The sequence below is a fragment of the Chiroxiphia lanceolata genome, chromosome 2 (genome assembly GCF_009829145.1).
Source record: "Chiroxiphia lanceolata isolate bChiLan1 chromosome 2, bChiLan1.pri, whole genome shotgun sequence".
Classification (NCBI taxonomy): Eukaryota; Metazoa; Chordata; class Aves; order Passeriformes; family Pipridae; genus Chiroxiphia; species Chiroxiphia lanceolata.
In genome coordinates, this window is record NC_045638.1 from 24348529 (window position 1) to 24369316 (window position 20788).

Sequence of the window (20788 nt, forward strand, 5' to 3'; positions counted from 1 at the left end):
AAGCAGAAACTGATGAATAAGTGAATCTGTTTTCTGACACTCCACTGCTAGCAAGGGAATAGTTGTAGTTCATTTTCCCTTAAATCTTATATGGCTTTCTTCTTGTGAGATGCTCAATCCCTAATAATAACAGACAGGAAGACATTTGTCCTGCTGATACTAGTCACATAATTGTACTGCAGAGTGGGAGATGTAGCCAAGCCATCTTCTGCATCCCATTCTTCCCCACTGTGAAATAGACCTGCTTGCACCTCCACGTTGCATTAGTGGACTCAAATCTTCTCTGATATGCATTCTCTGGTATTTGCTGAGCCTGCACATCAGCTGAGACTAATTTACAAGCAATTAGGAAATGAACTGAGTGAATCTCAGGTCGAGTTTCTGCTTCAGATACAAGGCAGTCAAATGGATCTTGGTATTTTGACCTCTTGAGGATAAGGGAACTTCCTGAAGTTCTTGATGGAGTTCTTGGCACTCACAAGAATGGGAAACAATGGCTGCTTTGAAAGAGGTGATTTTTTGAGCATAAACTGATAAGCTTGCTATAATGAAAAGAGTAGCTAAAAGTGAATGTGACAGTCCTGTACCTGAAATCTAACACAGGGGAAGCTAAAGCACTGGCTTTAGTTTCTGTCATCTTTTGGTATATTCAGTAGCCCACTCTTTCGGTCATCCTGCAGCATTATTGAAAATATAGGACGGTCAGAAATTATTTATATGTAGTGTATTTTGTTATAAAAATTCTGAAGTTGTCATGTAAACATGATATATACTAAATGGTCTGTCCTGTTGGCAGGTCATGGTAGTTCAGGGTATCAAGTCCGGAGAGCCATCAAACTCAGTCATGCCACAAAAGAGTTACTCCTGTGAAATCAGCATTACAAAAGGGAAATACAGATTCCCTACACCTATTTAAAGCCCATTTCATCCCTCTGATGGGCAATATGCTGATTCTGTGGCAGCATTGTGATTCAAAATAGCAGCAATACCAATGTGTTAGCATAATGTCTGTAATAAGGATTCTTGGTCCTTTCCGTGAAGTTGACCCTGACTCCCTGTTTTACTCAGCCCTCCTCAACTCTGCCAGAGCTTCTTCCTAACCCTGCAGGGCTGCCAGTGTGACCTTTTCCCATTCTCAGTAGGATGCTCAGATGGGGTGGCTGGGGGCAGCCTTAATCTCTCTTCTCTCACCAGGGGGTGCCGGGAGAAGGTGATTTATAAAGCAGAGCATATCAATATCCTACTTCTGCTGCAATATTCACTTCCGGGGAAGCCTCCCAGGACGGGGTCCTCGCCCCAGCATATTGGCTGCAGAGCAGCTGCAGGGAAAAAAACAGGGATCCTGTCTTGCTTCCCTTCCCATGATGTCAGTATCTCTAGCTGTTAGAAAGATGTGATATTATTGTGAGATTGGTACTATCATGATATTTGAGAGGGTTGGAATAATAAATATAATGAAAGGTTTTAGTATTATTAGTTATTTTAATGAGCACTGTATAATGTACAGTGTTATGATAAATTTCAGTTTCATTAATTAACAGAGTGTGTAAGTGAGCATAAAGGTGGGGCTGGTGCTGAAGTGTAATTTGCATCTTAACAACTTTGGGCTATAAAAAGGGCTCAGGGGAAGAGAAACCGAAATCTATTCAGAAGAAGGATTTATCTTTAATCTAAGGTGGCAGATGAGCTGACCAGCAGCTTTCAATAGGAGAATGTGTCAAAGATGTTATAGTGATCATTCCTACTCATAGAAAAAGGATAAAAATAGCGTGAAATAGAAAACTGAGGCTGAAACTGAGCTGAAGTAAAGCAGACTTTTTATTATTTCTTTACTGTTTCCAAATCTACCGACTTCTTATTTTTACATCTTACTACATTAGGCTTGTTTATGCTTTACTGTCCTTCTTTCAGTACAAACATCTCGGTTAGTTACACACAAAATGTTCTGGAGAACACTGAGTTGTACTAACTATGTCTGGCAAACATGTCGGGGCAAACTTAGTGAAGTTTAACTGTTGCCAGCAGTCTTTTTTAAAAGCTGGAAGAACCAGGACATGGGCAGTAGTGACAGGTTTGTGAAGGTAGGGTTCCATTAAGTGCACCTGTTGTCAGGCAGCAGGAAACTGGAGAAAGGGGCTGAAGAATGAAGATCACTGAGAATGTGTAACATAGACTATTCATTGCAAATACTTCTATAATTAAGAAGAATGGGAATATATTCAGGTAGCCTGTCTCTTGTTGGGATTCTGACTTTCAGTCTACCTTTTTAGATGTTTGATGATACTTCTTCTCAAACTGATTGTAGGCAGCTTTCCTGATTTTTGCCTATTGCACGTGCAGGGACGAGTCGTTAGAAAGCAAGGCTCTGAGCATGATAATGCCTTGTTTTAAAAATTCCTCAAAGCCTTGCATGAGGATTGCTTTTTTTGTGTGTCAGTAGTTCAGAGGCATGTTACTACTAGATGAGACAGAAAGATAAACGAATATGTTTACTAAAGACAGAATTTCAGTAATAGAAGAGATTTGTAGAAAGACAAAGTTATAAACAATGGTTTTATGCTTAATATTTAGGAAAGAGATGAAAAACAGGTGTAGCATTAAATCTCTCAAGCTAAGCCTTTGTTGTATAGTGGGAGTTTCCTTAAATTAGGCAAAAAAAGCACATCTTGAGTTAAAAGAAGGTGACACTGGAAAAGAGAAGGATCTCTGTATGAAAGTTCAGATTAATCCTTTGTGCCATCTCAAATTACAATAACCCACTCCACTGTTCGCTTCCACCTTTAAAAATCTTACTGCCTTGTTTCCTATGATTAATATTTAATACCACCTTCTTTCATTCCATTCTCCTCCCAGAGGTACTTTAATTAGCATTTCTTTTGTATACTGTCTGTCACAGCTACAGCCTTCTGAAGAGGCAGGGCTAAAATTATAATTCGTAATTATTATGAATAATAATAATAATAAATGAGAACTATTAAATGCATGTGATATTTATACACACACACACACAGTTGTAGCATGTTTAGTATGCTTATGTAACCTTCGTGACAAAAGAAAGCTCCCAAATTCAAAACTTAAACTAATATTAATAGGAAATGAGACAAATTACACTGATAAGTAAGGTGCTGCATAGTGACATCTTGAGGAGGGACAAAAAAAATCAATTTAATCTAACCTCAGTTTGAGGAATTTAAAACACAGTATGGTCAAGAACATTGGACACAGAGCTACTGGGCAGCTGCAATTTATTTGGGGGATTACATACTCTCTATTTCCTTACTTTAGCATGCTCAGCCCTTTTAAAATTTAAACCAAAAAGTAGATTTCTCAGATTTTATAGTGCTTTGTTTCAGGATTGTGCTATAATTATTTAATATCTTTTAATTTCAGATTACTATTTACTCTCACTCTAAATGTCATTAAAATCTAATTTTTTTTCTACAGGGAAAGTATATGAGATTCATTATGCATGTAATAATAGAGAGGCTTCCCCATACAGAGCTATTTTGGATTTTACAGCTAGGTTCCTTTGAATCAGAGGAGAAAACTGTACATTAGACAGTAATCTAAAAGTGACTTGGCAAATATTGATTTACTATGAACTATTGTACAAGAAATCACAATACACATGTATGATAATTTATACAATTTAATATTTATTGTCCAATCCTTAGAGAGATGAACACTAGATACTAAATAGTGAAGTCAGGAGACAGTTCAGAGCATATGAAATTCATGAAGTACACAAAAATTTTGCTGAATTGGGGCTTCTGGAAGAAAAGAAAAGTATACACTGTAAATTAATGCATTCACAAGACAAATTCATATGAACTAGGAATTCATGTGGGCTGGGAACTCATGTCTGTAACTTTGGAAGACACTAACACAGCTGACTGTCCAACATGTTGCTTAGTGATTTAATCAGCCCTGTGTACAGGAAAATGAAGCATCAGATAACCATCTCAATCGATAAAGAAGTGTTTCAAAGGCCCAGAAGGCAGAGACACATTTTAAACGAGGGCATATCTTCCTATAGGTTTACTGTGGTTGTTAACTTTGTTTGGCTTCATGTGTGCTGAATTCAGCAACTTAAGGCATCTTCTTTGTTATGACACAGGGAAACACACTGCCTTTAGTTATTGGGTAACAGATGTTAAGTAATTAAAGCAGCCCATTTCAAAAGGAATCATAAAATCACAGGGAGATAAAATTTGAATACATTTGAATTCCTGCAGGATTCCATATGTGCTTTTGGTCCATGTGTTTACGTTTTTTGTAATTTGGTAAAGCTGATATGGGAACTGAATATTAAACTATTTCTTGTTCACAAAAATGTGTGATTCCTAATATACAACACTTATTTAATTGGAAAAAGTAAAACTCACAGAAAAAGGTATGACATGTAAAAAAAGTGAAGGATAAGCTCCAGGCTGTAGATTTTATCTAGCCCTTTTGTTCTCCCTGTGGACTGTCTAACCACAGGCGTGCCTCTGCTCCATGGCCACTTTTCTCTTAGCCCGGAAATCTCCCTGGTTTGTTTCAGCTGCTGTTTTTGTCTCTCCACATGCCCAGAACTACCTTGATTTGAACAGTTATCCTCTGTTGTACAAAGCAGGGAACTAAAGACAAAGCCTCCCTCTATTTTGGGTCTCTCTGACTAGGCGGATTCACACCAAATGCAATTTATCTGTCTTATGTTCAAGTGCAGTTATACCTTCTTCCTTTTCTCCACAAAGCTGAGATTGGAGCTGTCAGCCCCCCATTTTTGCTAGCCCATAGGTTGTGCCTGTGGGTTGCTTTGAGAGCCATTCTGTGCATTTCTCTCTCCCACTGCCTCTTCTCTCCTCTGTGTGAGAAATATCTCTAATCAAAATTTCAAAGACGGCCAAATATAGTGAAACAAAGAGCTTTATTAACAGTGTGCTGGGTGCACGAACTCATGACCTGGTCGGAGCACACTGCCTTTTGAAAAATGCGCCCTTTTGTACCCTTTTGGTTACATAAGCTGTTAAATATTCAACAGGTGTAAGGTATTTTACCTTAAAAGGTAATTTCTCAGACGGGAGGGGGTGTTACCTTCCCTCTTGATTGATTTGTGACATACACCCACTGGCCTTTGTACAAGGGGGGGTCTCTCCACACACAATGGGTGGCCATGTGGCAGAGGGTACATTTTTATTTTTATACTTTTCCCTGTTCCCGGCCGGAAAGGTTCCCTGGCCTCAGACCCAGACAGAGCCCTCCACCTTACAACTTTCACGATACACCTAAAAAAACCTTGAAACTAAATGAAAAAAGAAAACCCTACTTTCTGTTTTTCCACTAAATTCATTTGCTTATAATAAAACCAGATTATTTATTTCTCATATCTGCTGTCCTCACACCTCAAGTATCCCAAGCAGTGTCCAGCCTGGCATGTCTTTCTCCTGGGGAAGGGGCCGGAGAAGCAAACGGAATCTAGATGGTCTTGTTTGCAGTACAGTAACTGCAGAAAGTTGACTGAATAGTAAACTGTTGTACAAAACCCTCAGTGATATCATCATCCCTGCTGCTGTGTTTTGAAACAGGAATATATTCTAGACTATTTGCAGTTCTGTTTCACATGCTTAAGCTCTGAATAAATACTTGAGATATGTGTTTGAACTTAGTGATTCTTATTTGATGGTTTTGGGTGTCGCAAAGTTCACCCTGAAGGATTTGTTACTCTCTGAAAAACATGCCTTTTTCTTACTGATATAGAGAGTTTGTGGAAATTCAGCTCCTGGATTTTTCTCTGAATCACGGATTTCTAAAATGTAGGCACTGAATTGCTTGCTTTCCATTCTTGAACTTTAACCCTGTATATCCAAACAAAACCACGTTGGTTAATTAGAAATCGTAGTTTTAAATGTTGATTCAATTAGAAGTGTAAAGCATAGCATTTATGAGGGAACCTTTGTAAAAACACACATATTTAAAAAAAAATTATTTACTTTTTAACATATTTTCAACATTCTCAACTATTTATTTTGGTAAACTATGATATAAAGCTTTTTGGCAGTGGGACAAGTCAGTAAGTAAATTATTCGTGACTTTGCATGATCAGAATATTATTCAAAATGCTTTCACAAACTAAAATGTCAGGAAAAAATATTTAGAAGACCATTACCCCTAAACAAGAATCCAGCTTTTTAACAGTGTAATCTGGTCTGAACAGATAACCTTTATAGACACATATCTGTTCTTTGTTTATTATTATTATTATTATTTTAAACCTGTCAGGCTCATTTATATTTCCATGTTGGTGTTTTTCTCCACGAAGACCTTCCTTTACACTTAAGAGTAAATATTTTTCTGGCACCCAAAAGCATCAAGAGACACAAGGACTAATCAGTCACAAATTCGCTGTCATGCCAATAAAGGGTCATTAAGCCATTAGCGACCAACAAATTGACACCTGGCATTCTTCCTATTCATTTCAAAGGGGATCTGCAGTGGGATGCAAGGCTATAAATTGGTAGCAATCAGACACCTATTCGTTCCCTGAAAGATGGCATCCACTGAGTAGCAGGTACAGCTGACATTCCCTGGATATTGTTATAAGTCACACTGATTAGAAAGAAATTTGCTATGATGGCAGAAGACCCTAGTCTATACTTGTGAAATAAAAAGAGAGCAAGAATAGAATATTTTCTATGTGATTGGCTGTTGATTTCTTCTCCAGCATAATTACTGTGCTTCAGATGGATTTCCAATAATATTTCAGTACAAAGGGGCAACTTTTTTGTATCCATCTTTCAATATCATTTACTTTAAAATGTTTTCTTTTAAATCACAGATTACTCTATGATGGAAATTAAGCTGGGAAACTACAGTAATCAATAGTGAATAACCTTTTGTGGCTTTTTTCCTTTTTTTTACAAGCAAACATTTAAAGCAATAATACAGTTTTTTACAAAAAATAAACTGCACTTTTAATAATTCCTTAAAAATGTTTTCATTTTTTCAATTCAACTTTAGAAGCCTTTTTCCATCAGTGTATACTCTTAAATTGCTACACTGAAGAAATAAAATAAAACAAAATGGAATACTTAAGCATAAGACTGGGAAAAAACCTTATTTTGGGATCTTGCAACATACAGACTTTATTTTATGACTGTCATATTAACTGACAGATTGAGAAGAACATACGTTCAGCACCAAGCCTGTCTGAGTTCAAAAAGCATTTGGACAATGCTCTCAGGCACATGGTGTGATTCTTGGAGTGTCCCATGCAGGGCCAGGAGTTGGACTTGATGATCCTGATGGGTCCCTTCCAACTCACCATATTCTATGATTATTTCCTTCTGTCTGAATCATAGTACCTTTCCCAGTAAAAACACAAATACATGTGAGAAAGAAACAGATTTATTTATATACTACCTAGTTTTTCTTCCTCAATACAAATTCTATCCACAAAGTATATATACTGCTTATTATTTCAGTCATCTTTCTATTCTCCGTGACATAGTTTGGAGGATTATTTTTTTCAGTACACGAGGTATCATCTTAACTTGATCTGCAAGGTTTTTAGCTGTTAAAACCTTTTGCAATTCGTGCTGACAGTGAACAAACTCTATAGCTATAATATAAAGAAATGAGTTGTATGGCCTAATATAAAGGTAACTGATTCTTCTTGATTATTGTTAATTGCAGCCATCATAGTAATAGGCTATTACAGTGGAGGAACTGAAGGTTGCAAAAATACAATCAATAAATCTAAGGGAACGGATAATTTAGCTTGTGTTTCTGTGTGAATTGCATCTAAGAATGAAGGTGGGAATGCGAGTAGTTAAGGTGAAATTCACAATATTTCTGAATGTCTGGCTTTAAACAAGGATTTCAAGCATATGCAAAAGATTCAAGGTAGAATTCAGTCAGCCTGGAGCCACATACTGCTTTCTTACTATGTTTCTTTCTGATTACTCTCTAGTACAATGCAGTGTATATGTGACCTTGAAGCAGTGCACACACCGTCATTTTACAGGGCAATGAGATGGTTATGGGTGGTAATTTCTCACACCATCCAGTGTTTAGGGTTTTGATTACATTTAAAATCAAAAGGCAAGCATGACAGCTACAGCACTAAATCCTTGAGCAAGGGTCTGTGCTCCAGATTTTAGCTATCACAACTATTGCTGACATACAGTGGCAGTTTTTTCTAGACTTCCACATTTACCCACTGGCAGTATAGAAAATATTACTTGAAGTGTTCTTAAAGCTGGAAGTATCTGTGTGAAATTTGAACTGCTGATTTGTTTCTTAGTCTGCTAAGGGACATCCTATAATAGGGTACCACCTACCAAACCTTTTAATAATAACCATCTGAACTCATCTGGCTTCTCAGTTCCTGTACAGGATGAATGTTGGTCTTCTTTTGCCTTTAAGCCCCTCCCTAAAAATCCTGTGGATCAAATATTTAAAACTATATAAGTTGAACAGAAAAAGGCAGATGTAAAGTCCAAATATATGTACTTCTACTGATTTTTACATGGGAATTCCTTTTTTTATCCCACTCTTTCTCTGTATATGTGGTTTTGGTTATATACGTGTAGGCTCTCCTGGTTTAGTCCCTATCTTTGTCGGTAACTTAGGCACTTGGAGCATGGGCTTCTTGATTTATCAACTTTTTGTACCAGATACATGTCAAGTGTGTCATTTAAGAAAATGAGAATGTGTGGAATTTTATATCACTTGGGAAGTTTGAGGCTCTGTAGTGGTAGCTCATCACTGCAACCCAGACCTATGCTGTGGCTCCATATGGACATGGACTCATTGGTATTGGTCAGAATTGAGAACTTCTGTCAGGTGACGTGATGTTGGTTGCTCCTAACCGTTGTTGACATCAATACTGTTGAATTCATAGAGTTGTAAGATTGGTCAGGCTAGAGAGGACCTCAGGAGGTCTGTAGTCCAGTATGATGCTGAATTTTGCAGAGGAATGAGACAACTAGGGCATTGAACTAATGCAGCTCTTATTCTTGTGTAAGAGCAGACTAAGCAAAGCAGAGAGGTTCCTGTTGAGAGTGACTGATAATTCTACTTCAAAATGAAATTAAACCATCAACTTGTATGTCAGGCTTTTGCTTTCTGTAAGCTATAAAAAAAGCTATATACCAAATACTGTGTGAGTGTAATTTTGTCTTCTCCATGCTGGCCAAAACTGCAGTTCACACTGTGGCAATCCATACCTGTAAAACCATAAGTAAAACATAAGTAAAGTAAAATATGCTTTGTGCTGGTTTTGTCCTGGTTGCCCCGGCTTTGGCATAATATCTGGCCCTTCTAGTGGCTCACCAGGATCAAAGAAGAGATATTGATTATTAAATAGGAGGCAAAGGGTCTGTTTCTCTTGTATAACCTCCTAGGTTCCCCAGGTCCTCAAAAGGCTTCACTACTAATCCCATGTAAGTTCACTTTACGTAAGATTGGTGTGTAGATTTAGCCATCTGTAAGCTTGGTGATATTGAAGGCAGAACTGTTTGTGCTTCAAGTTTGTCTCTTTTAAATGAACCATTATAAATCCATCATTTCAGTCTTCTGTGTCCCTGTATGGTTTTTTTCATTTCAAATATTGAACACTGAAACAAGTCGACATTGCTGCAATCTTCAACTGCCCAAGTCTGGCAGCCTTAACCTCAGAGCAGGTACATGGAGATGTTTTCCTTTTCTTATTCTGAGGTAGTTTAAGAAAGTGTTAGTCAGAGGTTTCAAGTTTGATATCTCTTTCCTTCCATGACGGCTTTATACATGTGATCTGTTGTTCTTGGGGTGATGATGTGTTTCTTGCTGATTTTTCAATTGCTTTTTGTTTTCAGCATATTGGTAGAGGTGGTGGTTGCTGTAACTGGTGTGGGAAATGAAGGTGCTAGCCAGAATACACTGAATTTGGAAGCATCCAGAAACAGCTGTGGGATAAGTGGGAGTGGAAACAGGATGATTTTCAGAGGGCTGCACTTGCACAGTCAGAGCAATGCTGAATGGAGTAAATAATGACTCCTGTCTGGACCTGACTGTGGGTAATTTATTCTCCTTGGTGGACATCCAGGCCACCAATCAGGGAGACTAATAAATATTTCAGTATGTATTAAAACAAATTTAGTTGAGATAAGACCCTTATTAGTGTCGTTAGGCAACTTAACAGTTGCCTTTTGGTTGCACCATTGTTGTAGTCACTATTGACAGAAGATACGTAGTCTGTGCAAAGAGTACACAGCAGGCAAGTGTGAAAATTAGTATTTGGGCCCCCTTGCCAGAAACGAATAAAGGTTACAAAAGTTGTTGTGTTATATTGTAAAATATGTCAAGTCTGTCCTCTGCCAAATGTGAAAGAATTCCTTGCAGAATGGGAGTTCGGGAGCCAGTATGTGAGAGAAGCACTAGCTATAACTGTCAGACCCTTTATCTCCCTGTGCTTTGGTTGTAAAGAGATGTAAAATCAGAAAAGAATGTAGAAGATTTAGAGACCAGCAGATATAAACTGCTTGGATTACCACTAGGAAAAGTATAATACATTTCAAGCATGCAGCAATTCAGCCAAATCAAATTTTGGAAGACAAGTAATGAGGAATGTAAACATCTTTGAGCTAGGTGCACAGGCAGAATGTAGAACATTGCAGAAAACAGACATAGTTATTTTTAATGAAGACTTCTTATAACTAACCAATATGCGAAAACATTTGTATTTGTTATTTGTAATGCACAGGCATTAGAAGGACTTGGTAACCAGCATGTTGCAATCAGTGCAATAAGTGCTGAATAGGAGTGTAAGGTAATACTTGAAGAGCTTACCCAAGCTGAAGTATTCATGCAGCATGCATGCTTTTTACATTCATGTTTATATGGGAGATGTGCCTGGATCCCATATGCTGCTTTCCTGCACTGATCATGGCTGATTGCGCAGCACAGGTAATCTCTCCAGACCTCACAAGTCAGTTTCTCGGTCACATTTGCTTAGCAGAGTAGGAGGAGCTCCACACTGCTTCTCCAGATGCTCAATTTTCTGAATACCTCTCTGTGAGGTGATTCTATCCTTGACCTGACAAGGAAAGCAGATCCTGTATCCCATCACCTCCAATAGGAAGATGTGTCTCATGTGTAAGGACTCATTAGCCTTTGAAACCTCACGTGTTGTATTAGGATAAAAAAAAGAAATTGAGAGGTGTGGATCTGCATTGTCAAGTAGAAGACAACCATTAAGAAGTTTAAGATGTTATTCTCCCTTGGTTTTGGCCAACTAAAGGACTCTGAATGCTGATATTGTTGAAAAATGTGTGACAATAATACTCCAAAATCTGACTTGTCTCCATGTGTTTTAAAACTCTGTAAAAGTGAAGAGGGGAATGACTTCATGTGTGCACAGGACTCTTTTACATCTCTTGACCATCTCTGAGATGTCCAGAAAAGGATGCTGGTATCAGTAGTGTGAAGTGTGTTGATAGTTTAAGATTTACCATACAGCAGGATGTATCTCAACCAGAAAATGTTTCACAGCACACAAATTATAATGTGCTAAAAATGACCTATATAAATAAAAGGGGTTTTAGTCAGAAAACTTTAATTTTGTGGACATTCCAGGTGTCCAGGGTGGTACAGTAGAGACTTGATTCTTCTCCCATGAAACCTATGGAAGTGTGTAAGGGACTGGAAATCCTTCTGGAGGTGATAGTTTGTTCAAATTTAATTAAATACAGGTAAATGCTGTAAGGGCACCATGAGGGCCAGCTGCTCCCTGCTGTGTGGAACAGTGGGAGCGTGAGGGCCACCCTAGGGCAGCTGGACAGGGCCTGGCAGCCAGGGCCTGTCCCACCATCCCAGTTGGATGTTATACCAGTGCTATGTTTTCTAATTCAGAAAATTTCATTCATAATTTTTTGATGCTGTTCTTACCGCGATTCTTGCTACATGCTCTTTGTGTCAGATTTAGCAATTGTGTGGCTGCGGAGTAAGTCGGTTTAGCACACTGATCCAAGAGAGAGGGTACCAGCCCCTAAAATCAACAGCTAAATTCTGTGTCACCTCTCTGAACCAATTCACCTACCTGTTGCAGAGCTGATGCAAAGAAAGGAGAGGAACTATACAGGCGTCTTGGAGCCACTGACTTGATTTTAACGGTTTCCTAAGAATGCCAAATGACACTTAGAAAGTGTGTTTCTAACACAGTTTAAAACTAACTAAAATTGAGGTTGCTCTCCCTTCTGTGCTATCCGTTTGTTCTCTCATCTTTAAGCTTCAGAAGTGAGAGCCAGGGAGATGAATGATGTGGAAACTGCCTGTCATAAGGTTGGCCTTCAGCTGGTTTAGCTCTCCATACCAGCTCATGGCAGAGTGACATGGGTCACTTCTATGCAAGGATGAGGACAGGAAGCTCTGATTTTGACAATGTAAACTGTCACAGATTACCCTCTGTGAAAGGTGGTTTCTAAGCCCCATATGTCAAGTGGTGAGATATTCCAGGAACCACATATTTCCTTCATAGTTCTGGTCACTCATCTGCCACAGACACGACTATTTTTGATAAATGCATGGATAATTAATGCCCCTAGTTTCTTCCATACTGCCTAGTTTAAGTTTACTTTCTTGGGCACTGCATGCTCTGGGAACTCCACTAGACACATAGAATCTAACACCAGTGGTCTACAGCTGGTAATTAGTACCATTTAGCAGCTGCTAAGCAGGATAATAGTCTGTTATCCTTGAAGATCTCTAATAGGAATCGTAATGAGTTGCTTAAAAGGCTTCTAAACCAGATGGCATAAAGTTGCTCTGCATGGAGTGAGAGTTAAGAGGGAGTAAGTCTTACTTCATATGGCATATAAGTCAGGAGTAATTTGATTTATGCCAATTAAGTAACGTTGGCATAGGATCAACATAAATGTTGGGTGAAACAGAGGAGGTGTACAGTCTGTTCAGCTGAAAATTTGTGTTGTATGCAAATTCTTTAACTTACACTGGGGGAAAACATGGGTATGACAATGGTTTTCAAATTAAGGTACTGGCTGTAGAATGAGTTATTTTGCTGATGTGTGTTTTAGTATTAATCGTTTAATGACTATGGTACTGGAAAGCTGCAAATTCTCAAATAAGTTTAACATAGTGAGTGAAATATTGTAAAGAACTGAAACTTTTAGTCAATTCTACAAACACTTCAATGTACAGTCAGGTGTTTCTGTAGCTGAAAAGTTGGCCTAAAAAATTACACTGGTAATTTAAAAAGCTTTCAAATTGACACATGTTTCTAAGGTGAACCTAGTGGGGTGTGAGCTTTTGTAATTACCAACTGTAGCCTGAGGATAAAATTCTTGCTGGTTTTAGTCATCTTTGTCAGGATCTCCAGGAGAATCCACGCACAGGGGACAGATAAAATATGTGTACAGAATGAAATAGGTGACTTAAATGTGAAGACATTAAGTTCCTTTTTTTATAAATCTCATTGGCTAGTTGGAAGTGAAAGCTTTGAGACTAGCCGTGTTGAAGTTTACTGCGTGATCAACTACTTTCCCCTCAGGTTAATTTTAGAGTGTTCAACTAATGATAAATGTTAAAAAGCTTTGTTTCTGTTGTAATTTTATCTCACTAACAGACATTCCAAATTCAGTCAGGTCTGTGCTACCAGTTTTTGATGGCACAGCTATTTTGGCCTAGGAAGTAGCTATGCTGGCAAAACCCTGCTGTGCTATTAGCTGTGATGATAGAACCAATATTTTTAGCTAAGCATGTGTTATTTTACAAGGTAGTGTTGAATCATTTTAGCAATAGCTCTGTTATATACACAAGTCATAGTTACTGTGAGATAAAATCACAGCTTTATTAACAGCTAGGGCAGACCTTACAGCAGCAGTGCTCTCCCTCTGGCCTGGCCAAGGCTTTAGCTCCGGTAGAGTTAATTCAAAACAGAGGCAAAACAGGGGATCACCATCATTGCTTTGTGATGCTGGGTGTGCCCCTTGCAGTAATGTCTTTGCACTGTAGAACTCCAGTCTTCTCTAAATTACTGTGATTTACCCCAGGATTTTTCTACATCACTCTAGATATTTTCAGCGCTTATATTTGCAAGTAAATTATGTAAATTAGGGTCCTTTTATTTGAAAAAGTAATTATAAAGTAGGAAGGAGTTAGACACTGAACTGAAAAGGAAAGAAAATAAGATCTTAGGAATAAAGATCAAAAAAAAAAAAAAGGAAAGAAAAAAGAGAGAGAGAAATCATATAAACAGATGTAGCTATTAGGTAAGGTGACCCAATAACTGCTAAGTCGGGTTCCTCTGAAATGATTTCAGAGTCTACACTGCTCTTCCATGTGAGTAGCTGTCTTCTCAGAGTTGAAAACAGATTCTTTGCCTGTCATATCACATCTTAACTGCTACCCATTGTCACTTTTGTGTGAGGAGATAATTTGTAGCACTTCTTGGGCACTTTTAAAGACACACACTAGGATTTTTCAGGCTGTTGGATTTGTGGCCTTAATATTTTCCAGTGGAGACACAGACTGCATTACGTTTAATGTGTATAGAAATGAAAAAGGGCCAACTTGCATGAAGAAGTTTTAAATTTAGCAGTTCTTGAATAAGTGTAGTCCCTAAATTCATAAATTATTCTGGCTATGTCTACAGTCATAGAAATGTCTGCCCCAGGAGGGAACTGTGACTTTCCTCATGGATCTCACTGGAGTTTGACTTAGTGTCTGTGTGGCCCAGAGACATAACCATTAGTTTCTATATGGTTTTCCAGTTCAAGGTACCTCAGATAACAGGAGGGCTGTGCCCTTGACTTCAGAGTAATAGTGCATTGGCAGGAAGCTGTCGAAGTGGTGAATGCCTGGGCATTAACAGGAACAAAGTTTACACTAACTGGCAGCTACTCCTCAGAGAAACAATTAATAGAAGGATATACTGGTATACAGCACAGTAGATGGCCAACTGTTAGGTTTCACAAATGTTAGGCACCTTTATTTTTATCTTTTCTGTTACTACTCAAACTGAGTTTGCTGTGAATGCAACATTGCTCAGCTCCTAAACCATCAGTAGCTGATCTCTGGTGAGTTACTGATAGCCCTGGCATTCTGAATTCACCATTCAGGCTGTCACTTCAGATCAGTACTCCTTTTGTCTGCAGCATATAAGGTCATAGGTAGCTCTATATGACTGGGTAGCTAGATTATATTCAACACAGCACAGTGTAAGTACTAGTTACTGCCATGTATATCAAAATTCTTAATGCATTATGCATCACAGTTATACAAAGCTAAACAAAACTAAAATGTGTTAGATAATTGTCATGTTGTCGTCACCAAGTTGCTATAACAGCTAAAAGAGTTAAAACAAAGCTCAAAGGAAACCAAGACAAGCCCAGGAAACGTAAGCCTTATAGCTCTAGTTTCACATGCAAAGTTAGTACAAGACCTGTGGATGGTAACAGGCACAGCAATAATGACTTCACTGCATTATAAGGCTACATAATAAAGTGTAATCTAGTCAATAAAATCAATGGAATGTGGAAAGCTATTCAGCTCACTGGAATAATTTGGTTAAAATTGTATCATTGGGCATATGTGGAAAGCTATGTTGATTATTATCTTTCTTTACTGATGAGACTTCAGTGCTTTCAAATGCTTTCTAAAACACCTTTATTAGATATGAAATCAGGTATGAAATTCTAAGTAGTCAATAATTTTGTGTGTCAAATCTAAAAGACATCAGTGAATGGATGGACCTGTTTATACATACAAAAGAAGGGCTTGAGAGTTTGCCAAAAATTTTACTCTGGGTTGGTTTTTTTTAAGTAAATATCAGCTTCCTTCCATAAAGTCAGTTTTCAGTTTCATCTTTTCTGGAAACTTTTCTTCAGTGAAGGATTGCAAGTAAAATAGGTTTTAAAAGGAAGTCTTGTGAAAACTTCCTTAAAAGTTGCATTAATTAGGAGATATATAGCATTACTTGAATATAGCTTTGTATTATTTTCTGTCCTCATTAGGGCAATTCATCGCAAATTACTCGCAGTACCTAGAGTAGTTCTATCAGGAGGATTTTCCTACTGACTAGTAAAGTCTTAAGTAAATGACCTAAGTGAGTTGCATAGTATGAAGGAGAATTTTATTTCTGTGATCTTCTCTTCTTGATTTTCTTTTTTTGTTGTTGTTATTTTTTGCATTTTGCAGAGAGGATGACTTCGAGGAAAGGGGAATTTTTTTTTACTTTTTTTTATATGCAGAGGAATGTAGAACATAATCCTCATTTAGAAGAAGGACTCTGGCCCAGCTGAAAAGAGAGTTTTCATATCTTGCCCTGGAACTCTTTGTGATGAGAATTTCCTTAAGCACTGATCAAGCTACATGCAATAATGAGGAAAAATACAGCAGACAAAGAAAAGAACTACTGAGCTTCTATCCACATACCCTAATGTTTTTGTATGTGACTCAATAATTTGTTTATGGTTACAATTATTTAATATTCTGCTTTAAGTTCACAGTTTACTTATTAATTCTGTCTACTGTAATCTTGGTCTGCTGGCAGAAAAAAATCAAGGCAAACCCATTAATTTTTGTGGATTTCAATCTTGGATCTAGAAATGGTCATTTCTTAGTTTCAACTGCAAGGAGTTGCTAAATGGATCTGGAAAGACATTACTTCATTTTGCATAGCTTCTTTACAAGAACCAAGCCCTTGGAGGATTGATGGGAGGAAGAGATTCAATAAATTGCCCATCTTTTTTATACCTGAGTAGCTAGCGTTTCTTTCTGTCACATGGTTACTATTTTTGACTCCAGATGAAATTCTTGTGGAATACTGTTGGAAATGCAATTTCCCAACCAACTGGCTTTCCTTTATGTCCTTCTCCTGCTAAAAGAGAGAAGTCTTTATCCTCTGTCTTTGCCTAGAAGGGCCAACCCAAAAGCCACTGTTGGTGATCCCAAGGTTCTTAATGATCGAGTTCATCTCAATTACCCAGCAAGAGACTCCACATTTTATTTTTGCTGGTGTTATTTTGTGCCATTAGAGTCAGTTCCCAGATGCAGAAGTAGCCAGAGGTAAAAGGTGTGTAAGTCCCTTTGTGAGCAGGGGAAGGGAACAGATTCTTAACTTAATTGTCTTATCCCATCTTGTAGAAAGGCAGAATGAGGATGCTATTTCATTAACAGCCTTAGTCAACGTAAGATTTCTGCCACCAAACCACAAATTCAACCAACGTCTGCCCTCCTGAAAAAATTCCCCACAAACAAAACCCCCACCACCTTACTGGTCCAGTTGATTGTGCAGCTGTATAGGTGGAGAGAGCTGACACAAGGGAAGAGCGGGCCATGAAGTGGATAACATGACTCTTCCATTTTGACAGCAGTACAACCTGTGAGAAGATGGCATTTTCAAATAATTATGTACTCTCACAATGTCATCAGTTAAAGCCTCCTTGAGAATAGAATGATTTCTGCAAATCACACTTTAAAGGACTATCTACCTTAATTCCCATATTTGTAAATGAGACTCTCATTGCAGATGGAATCAAGCCGTAGTTCACATGTTTAACCCACATATAGAGTCCATAAGAAAGAATGCTACATAAAACCACTGTATTAAGTGTCTGAGAATCTGAAATAAGTTGATTTTTTTTTCTCCTGAAAAACAGGGATGGAGGAAGGGAACAACTTGGAGTGTTGATTTGTTCAGGTGAAATCATGGTGGGATTTGGAAGATGAAATTACTTTCGGATCCTTAAGAAATTTTCTGTGATATGGAATTAATATTTTCAACCCTACTAAGAAATGGCATGACGTAGGAACACTGAAAATATTAACTCTTGAGGAGGATGTAGTTGCACACCTATTTAAGGAGGGAGGACTTACAATAAATCTTTACTCACTAAAACCTGAGGTAGAGGGAGCATCTCCATATGTGACCAGCAATTTAGGTATTAAACCAAGGAAGGAACTTTGTTCAGAACTTTTATTTTTAATGATTTCTCTCTGGATGAGGACAGTTTTTTGTTTTATTATGAGATTTGTGGATCTGAGAGCAGAAAGAAATGCTTTGCTTTTTGTTGTTCTTCCAGTACTCCCAAAGTTACGAAATTTTGTAAATATTTCTCTACCCTCTCACTCTGGTTCAGTGCTTTTCATCTTGCTTAACGAGTGTTATACAATTTCTTATACTCCATGTTACCTAATGTTCCAATTCTACTTTTGGTGGACATGAGGGGGGCAACAGAGATTTCTGAGAGGGATTAGCTTTCAAAGTGGCATTTGCCAGAACATAAAAGTCTTTTACAGTTATGTAAGTTCAATGAGGCAAAACCTTTGATGAGGAGAAATAAGTACCATGGAAGTATTCATAAAGTATGAATTTATACAGCACTTTGGATTGATCTTTGATTTTCAAAACTTAGAGCAAAAGATTAAATGAATTTGTCTAACTATTGTAAATATTTGTACATTATACCAGTGTGTGTACTATGTAAAGTATTTAGTAATAGTAATGCCAAGTGTTTCACTTTAATTTTACAGGCTTGCAACCATTTAGCCTGTAAAAATATCAGGGCAAGATATTCTTTCTTAGGCTGAATTTTTCTAGGGCACCTGATCAAAAATAATTCAGCACATTCAGAAAACATTGCTTCTGTTAGTTGACAGTATTTGAAAAAAAACCCTGACCCCTTTCAAATAGGTCAACTGACTGTCTAAATGCTGTAAAAAGTTCAAATGTACAGTGAAAATGGAGCTGCAAGATATTCTTGAGAAAAAGAAAACACGTACAAAAAATGCATAGAAAGAGATTGTAGGAAGAGATTGTGTTTAAGAGTCTCTTGATGGATTCACAGAAGTTAGAAGGGCCTTGAGACAAATATATGGCCTTCCTGTGGGACAAAGCCACAGTGGAACAGATTTCTGGGATATTCACTACTTGAAATTTCTTAGCAGTTGTTTGCACAAGTCCATCTGGTATCTTAACTAGGGATTCAAACCAAGTTTTCCAAATGATAGAGACAGAACCAGCTGAGCTCCTACTCAGGAAACATTATTGACAGTTATTCTCATGGAGAGGGGCCTTTTAAAAGGGTTCTTTATGCCAGTTTATTGAAGACAGGGTTGCAGTGCTGGTGTGAATTCCCCTGATAACGTCTGGTGTTGTTACTGTGCAATTCTGTTCAAGGAATGAACACTGTTACCATGAATTAGTCAATGCTTTGATTTAGAGTGAAAAGGTTATAAAGGCAATGGGGAAAAAGTGCTGAATTTCACTCTTGAGTGAGCACCAGTATGAAAGGTTGTGGTTTTGCTTGTGCTTATAAGCCTGTTTTCATTTCAAAGGAGTTTGATACATGTAACTGGAGTGGAGTTTGACTCCAAATATCGTTTTAAAAATTATGCTGCATCAGTGATCTGACAATGCACTGGAAAGGTTGCATTGAGTGCAGATCATTTAGCTTTGGTATGATGATTAATTTCAAATTATATCAGTTATGAATACTAGTTTCAAGTATTTACTGAAAAAGCCAATGTGTCTCAAGGGAACTCTTATAAAGTAAAATGAAACCAGTTGACTGTGATTTTGCTCCCAAATGAACTAATCAGGTGATTGTGACCTTGACACAAGGTCTCTCCTCCAGCTCTCCCTTCCCCTCTCCTATGTACAAAACTGACATGCTTATCTGTACACTTGAAAAGTCCTTGATAGTGTTCATATTTACTGTTCATTACCAAAAGTCCTTTGCTTACAGGCTTAGCTATTATAACAGGTGAGATGGTAAATGCTGACATGATAGTTCTGCAAATGTTATGTGAGAGGTTTGCATATATTATTAAATCTCCTAATGAAGATGATGAAGAATCAGCCTACTAACAGTTCAGGATTAGGTGTATTGCTGGTATATTAGGTATATTAATTCTTGTTCCTCTTTTCTTTGATATTTCAGTTCTACGCCTATTGAAGGATGGTGCTGACCCTCATCTACTTGTTTCCTCAGGAGGCTCCTTGCTCCATCTGGTAAGAGTGATTGAATATTAGTGTTAGTGACTGTGGATAAATATGGTTGGATAGTGAGTAGCAGATTTGACATATTAACAAAAAAAGAAAGGCTTAGCAATATTTTTTTTATCTAACCTGACCTCTGCTGTGGTTATGATTGCATCCAGCTATGCTTTTTAAATGTATGGTCATTTTCAAATTGCTTAAAAAAGAATGGATCGTGTCATAGAAATGGTAGCTAACAAAAGAGAATGAAATGTTTTATTTTTATTTATAAAATTTATTTTTTATTTATAAATTATCTGTTAATCTGTTTTATTTATAATTATCTGTTCAGTAAGAACGAGCAAAGGAAATATTGCTTGATTCCAAATACAGACATATATGGTTCAGAGACTTACAGGTCCTATATGAAAACATAATGTTATATATGATGTAACATTTTTGATTTTTGTGCATATTTTCTTGCACCAGTTTCCTGTGTGTGGATATTTAGCACATTATCTGCATTTAGTTTATCATTATTTGCATAGCAATTCAAATTAAGTAATGGAAAGATAAAAGAAAAACAATTTGTATATAATGACCAAAAGAAAAGCAACAGGTAAGGGCATATGGAGGAAAGACTGACAGACAGGCAAAAAGAAAATACCACAGAAGTTGAATTTTGGCTTTGATGAAGCCTATGGCAAAACTCATGATTAATTCCCAAGTCTTATGATCCTGTCATAGAATCATAGAATCAGCTGGGTTGGAAGGGACGTCTGAGATAATCAAGTCCAACGCTTGATCCACTACCGCCGTGGTTACTAGACC

At 37.6% G+C, this 20788-nt stretch overlaps 1 protein-coding gene across 4 annotated transcripts in view; it reads left to right on the plus strand.

Annotated features, from left to right (window-relative positions):
* The window catches only part of MYO16 (myosin XVI), a 363225-nt gene that overhangs the window by 101000 nt on the left and 241437 nt on the right, over positions 1-20788 (plus strand). For all 4 annotated transcript variants that reach the window (XM_032679459.1, XM_032679458.1, XM_032679457.1 and 1 more), the window contains exon 3: positions 19920-19990. In XM_032679459.1, coding sequence (XP_032535350.1) covers positions 19920-19990 — 71 coding nt within the window. The remainder of the gene's footprint in view (positions 1-19919; positions 19991-20788) is intronic.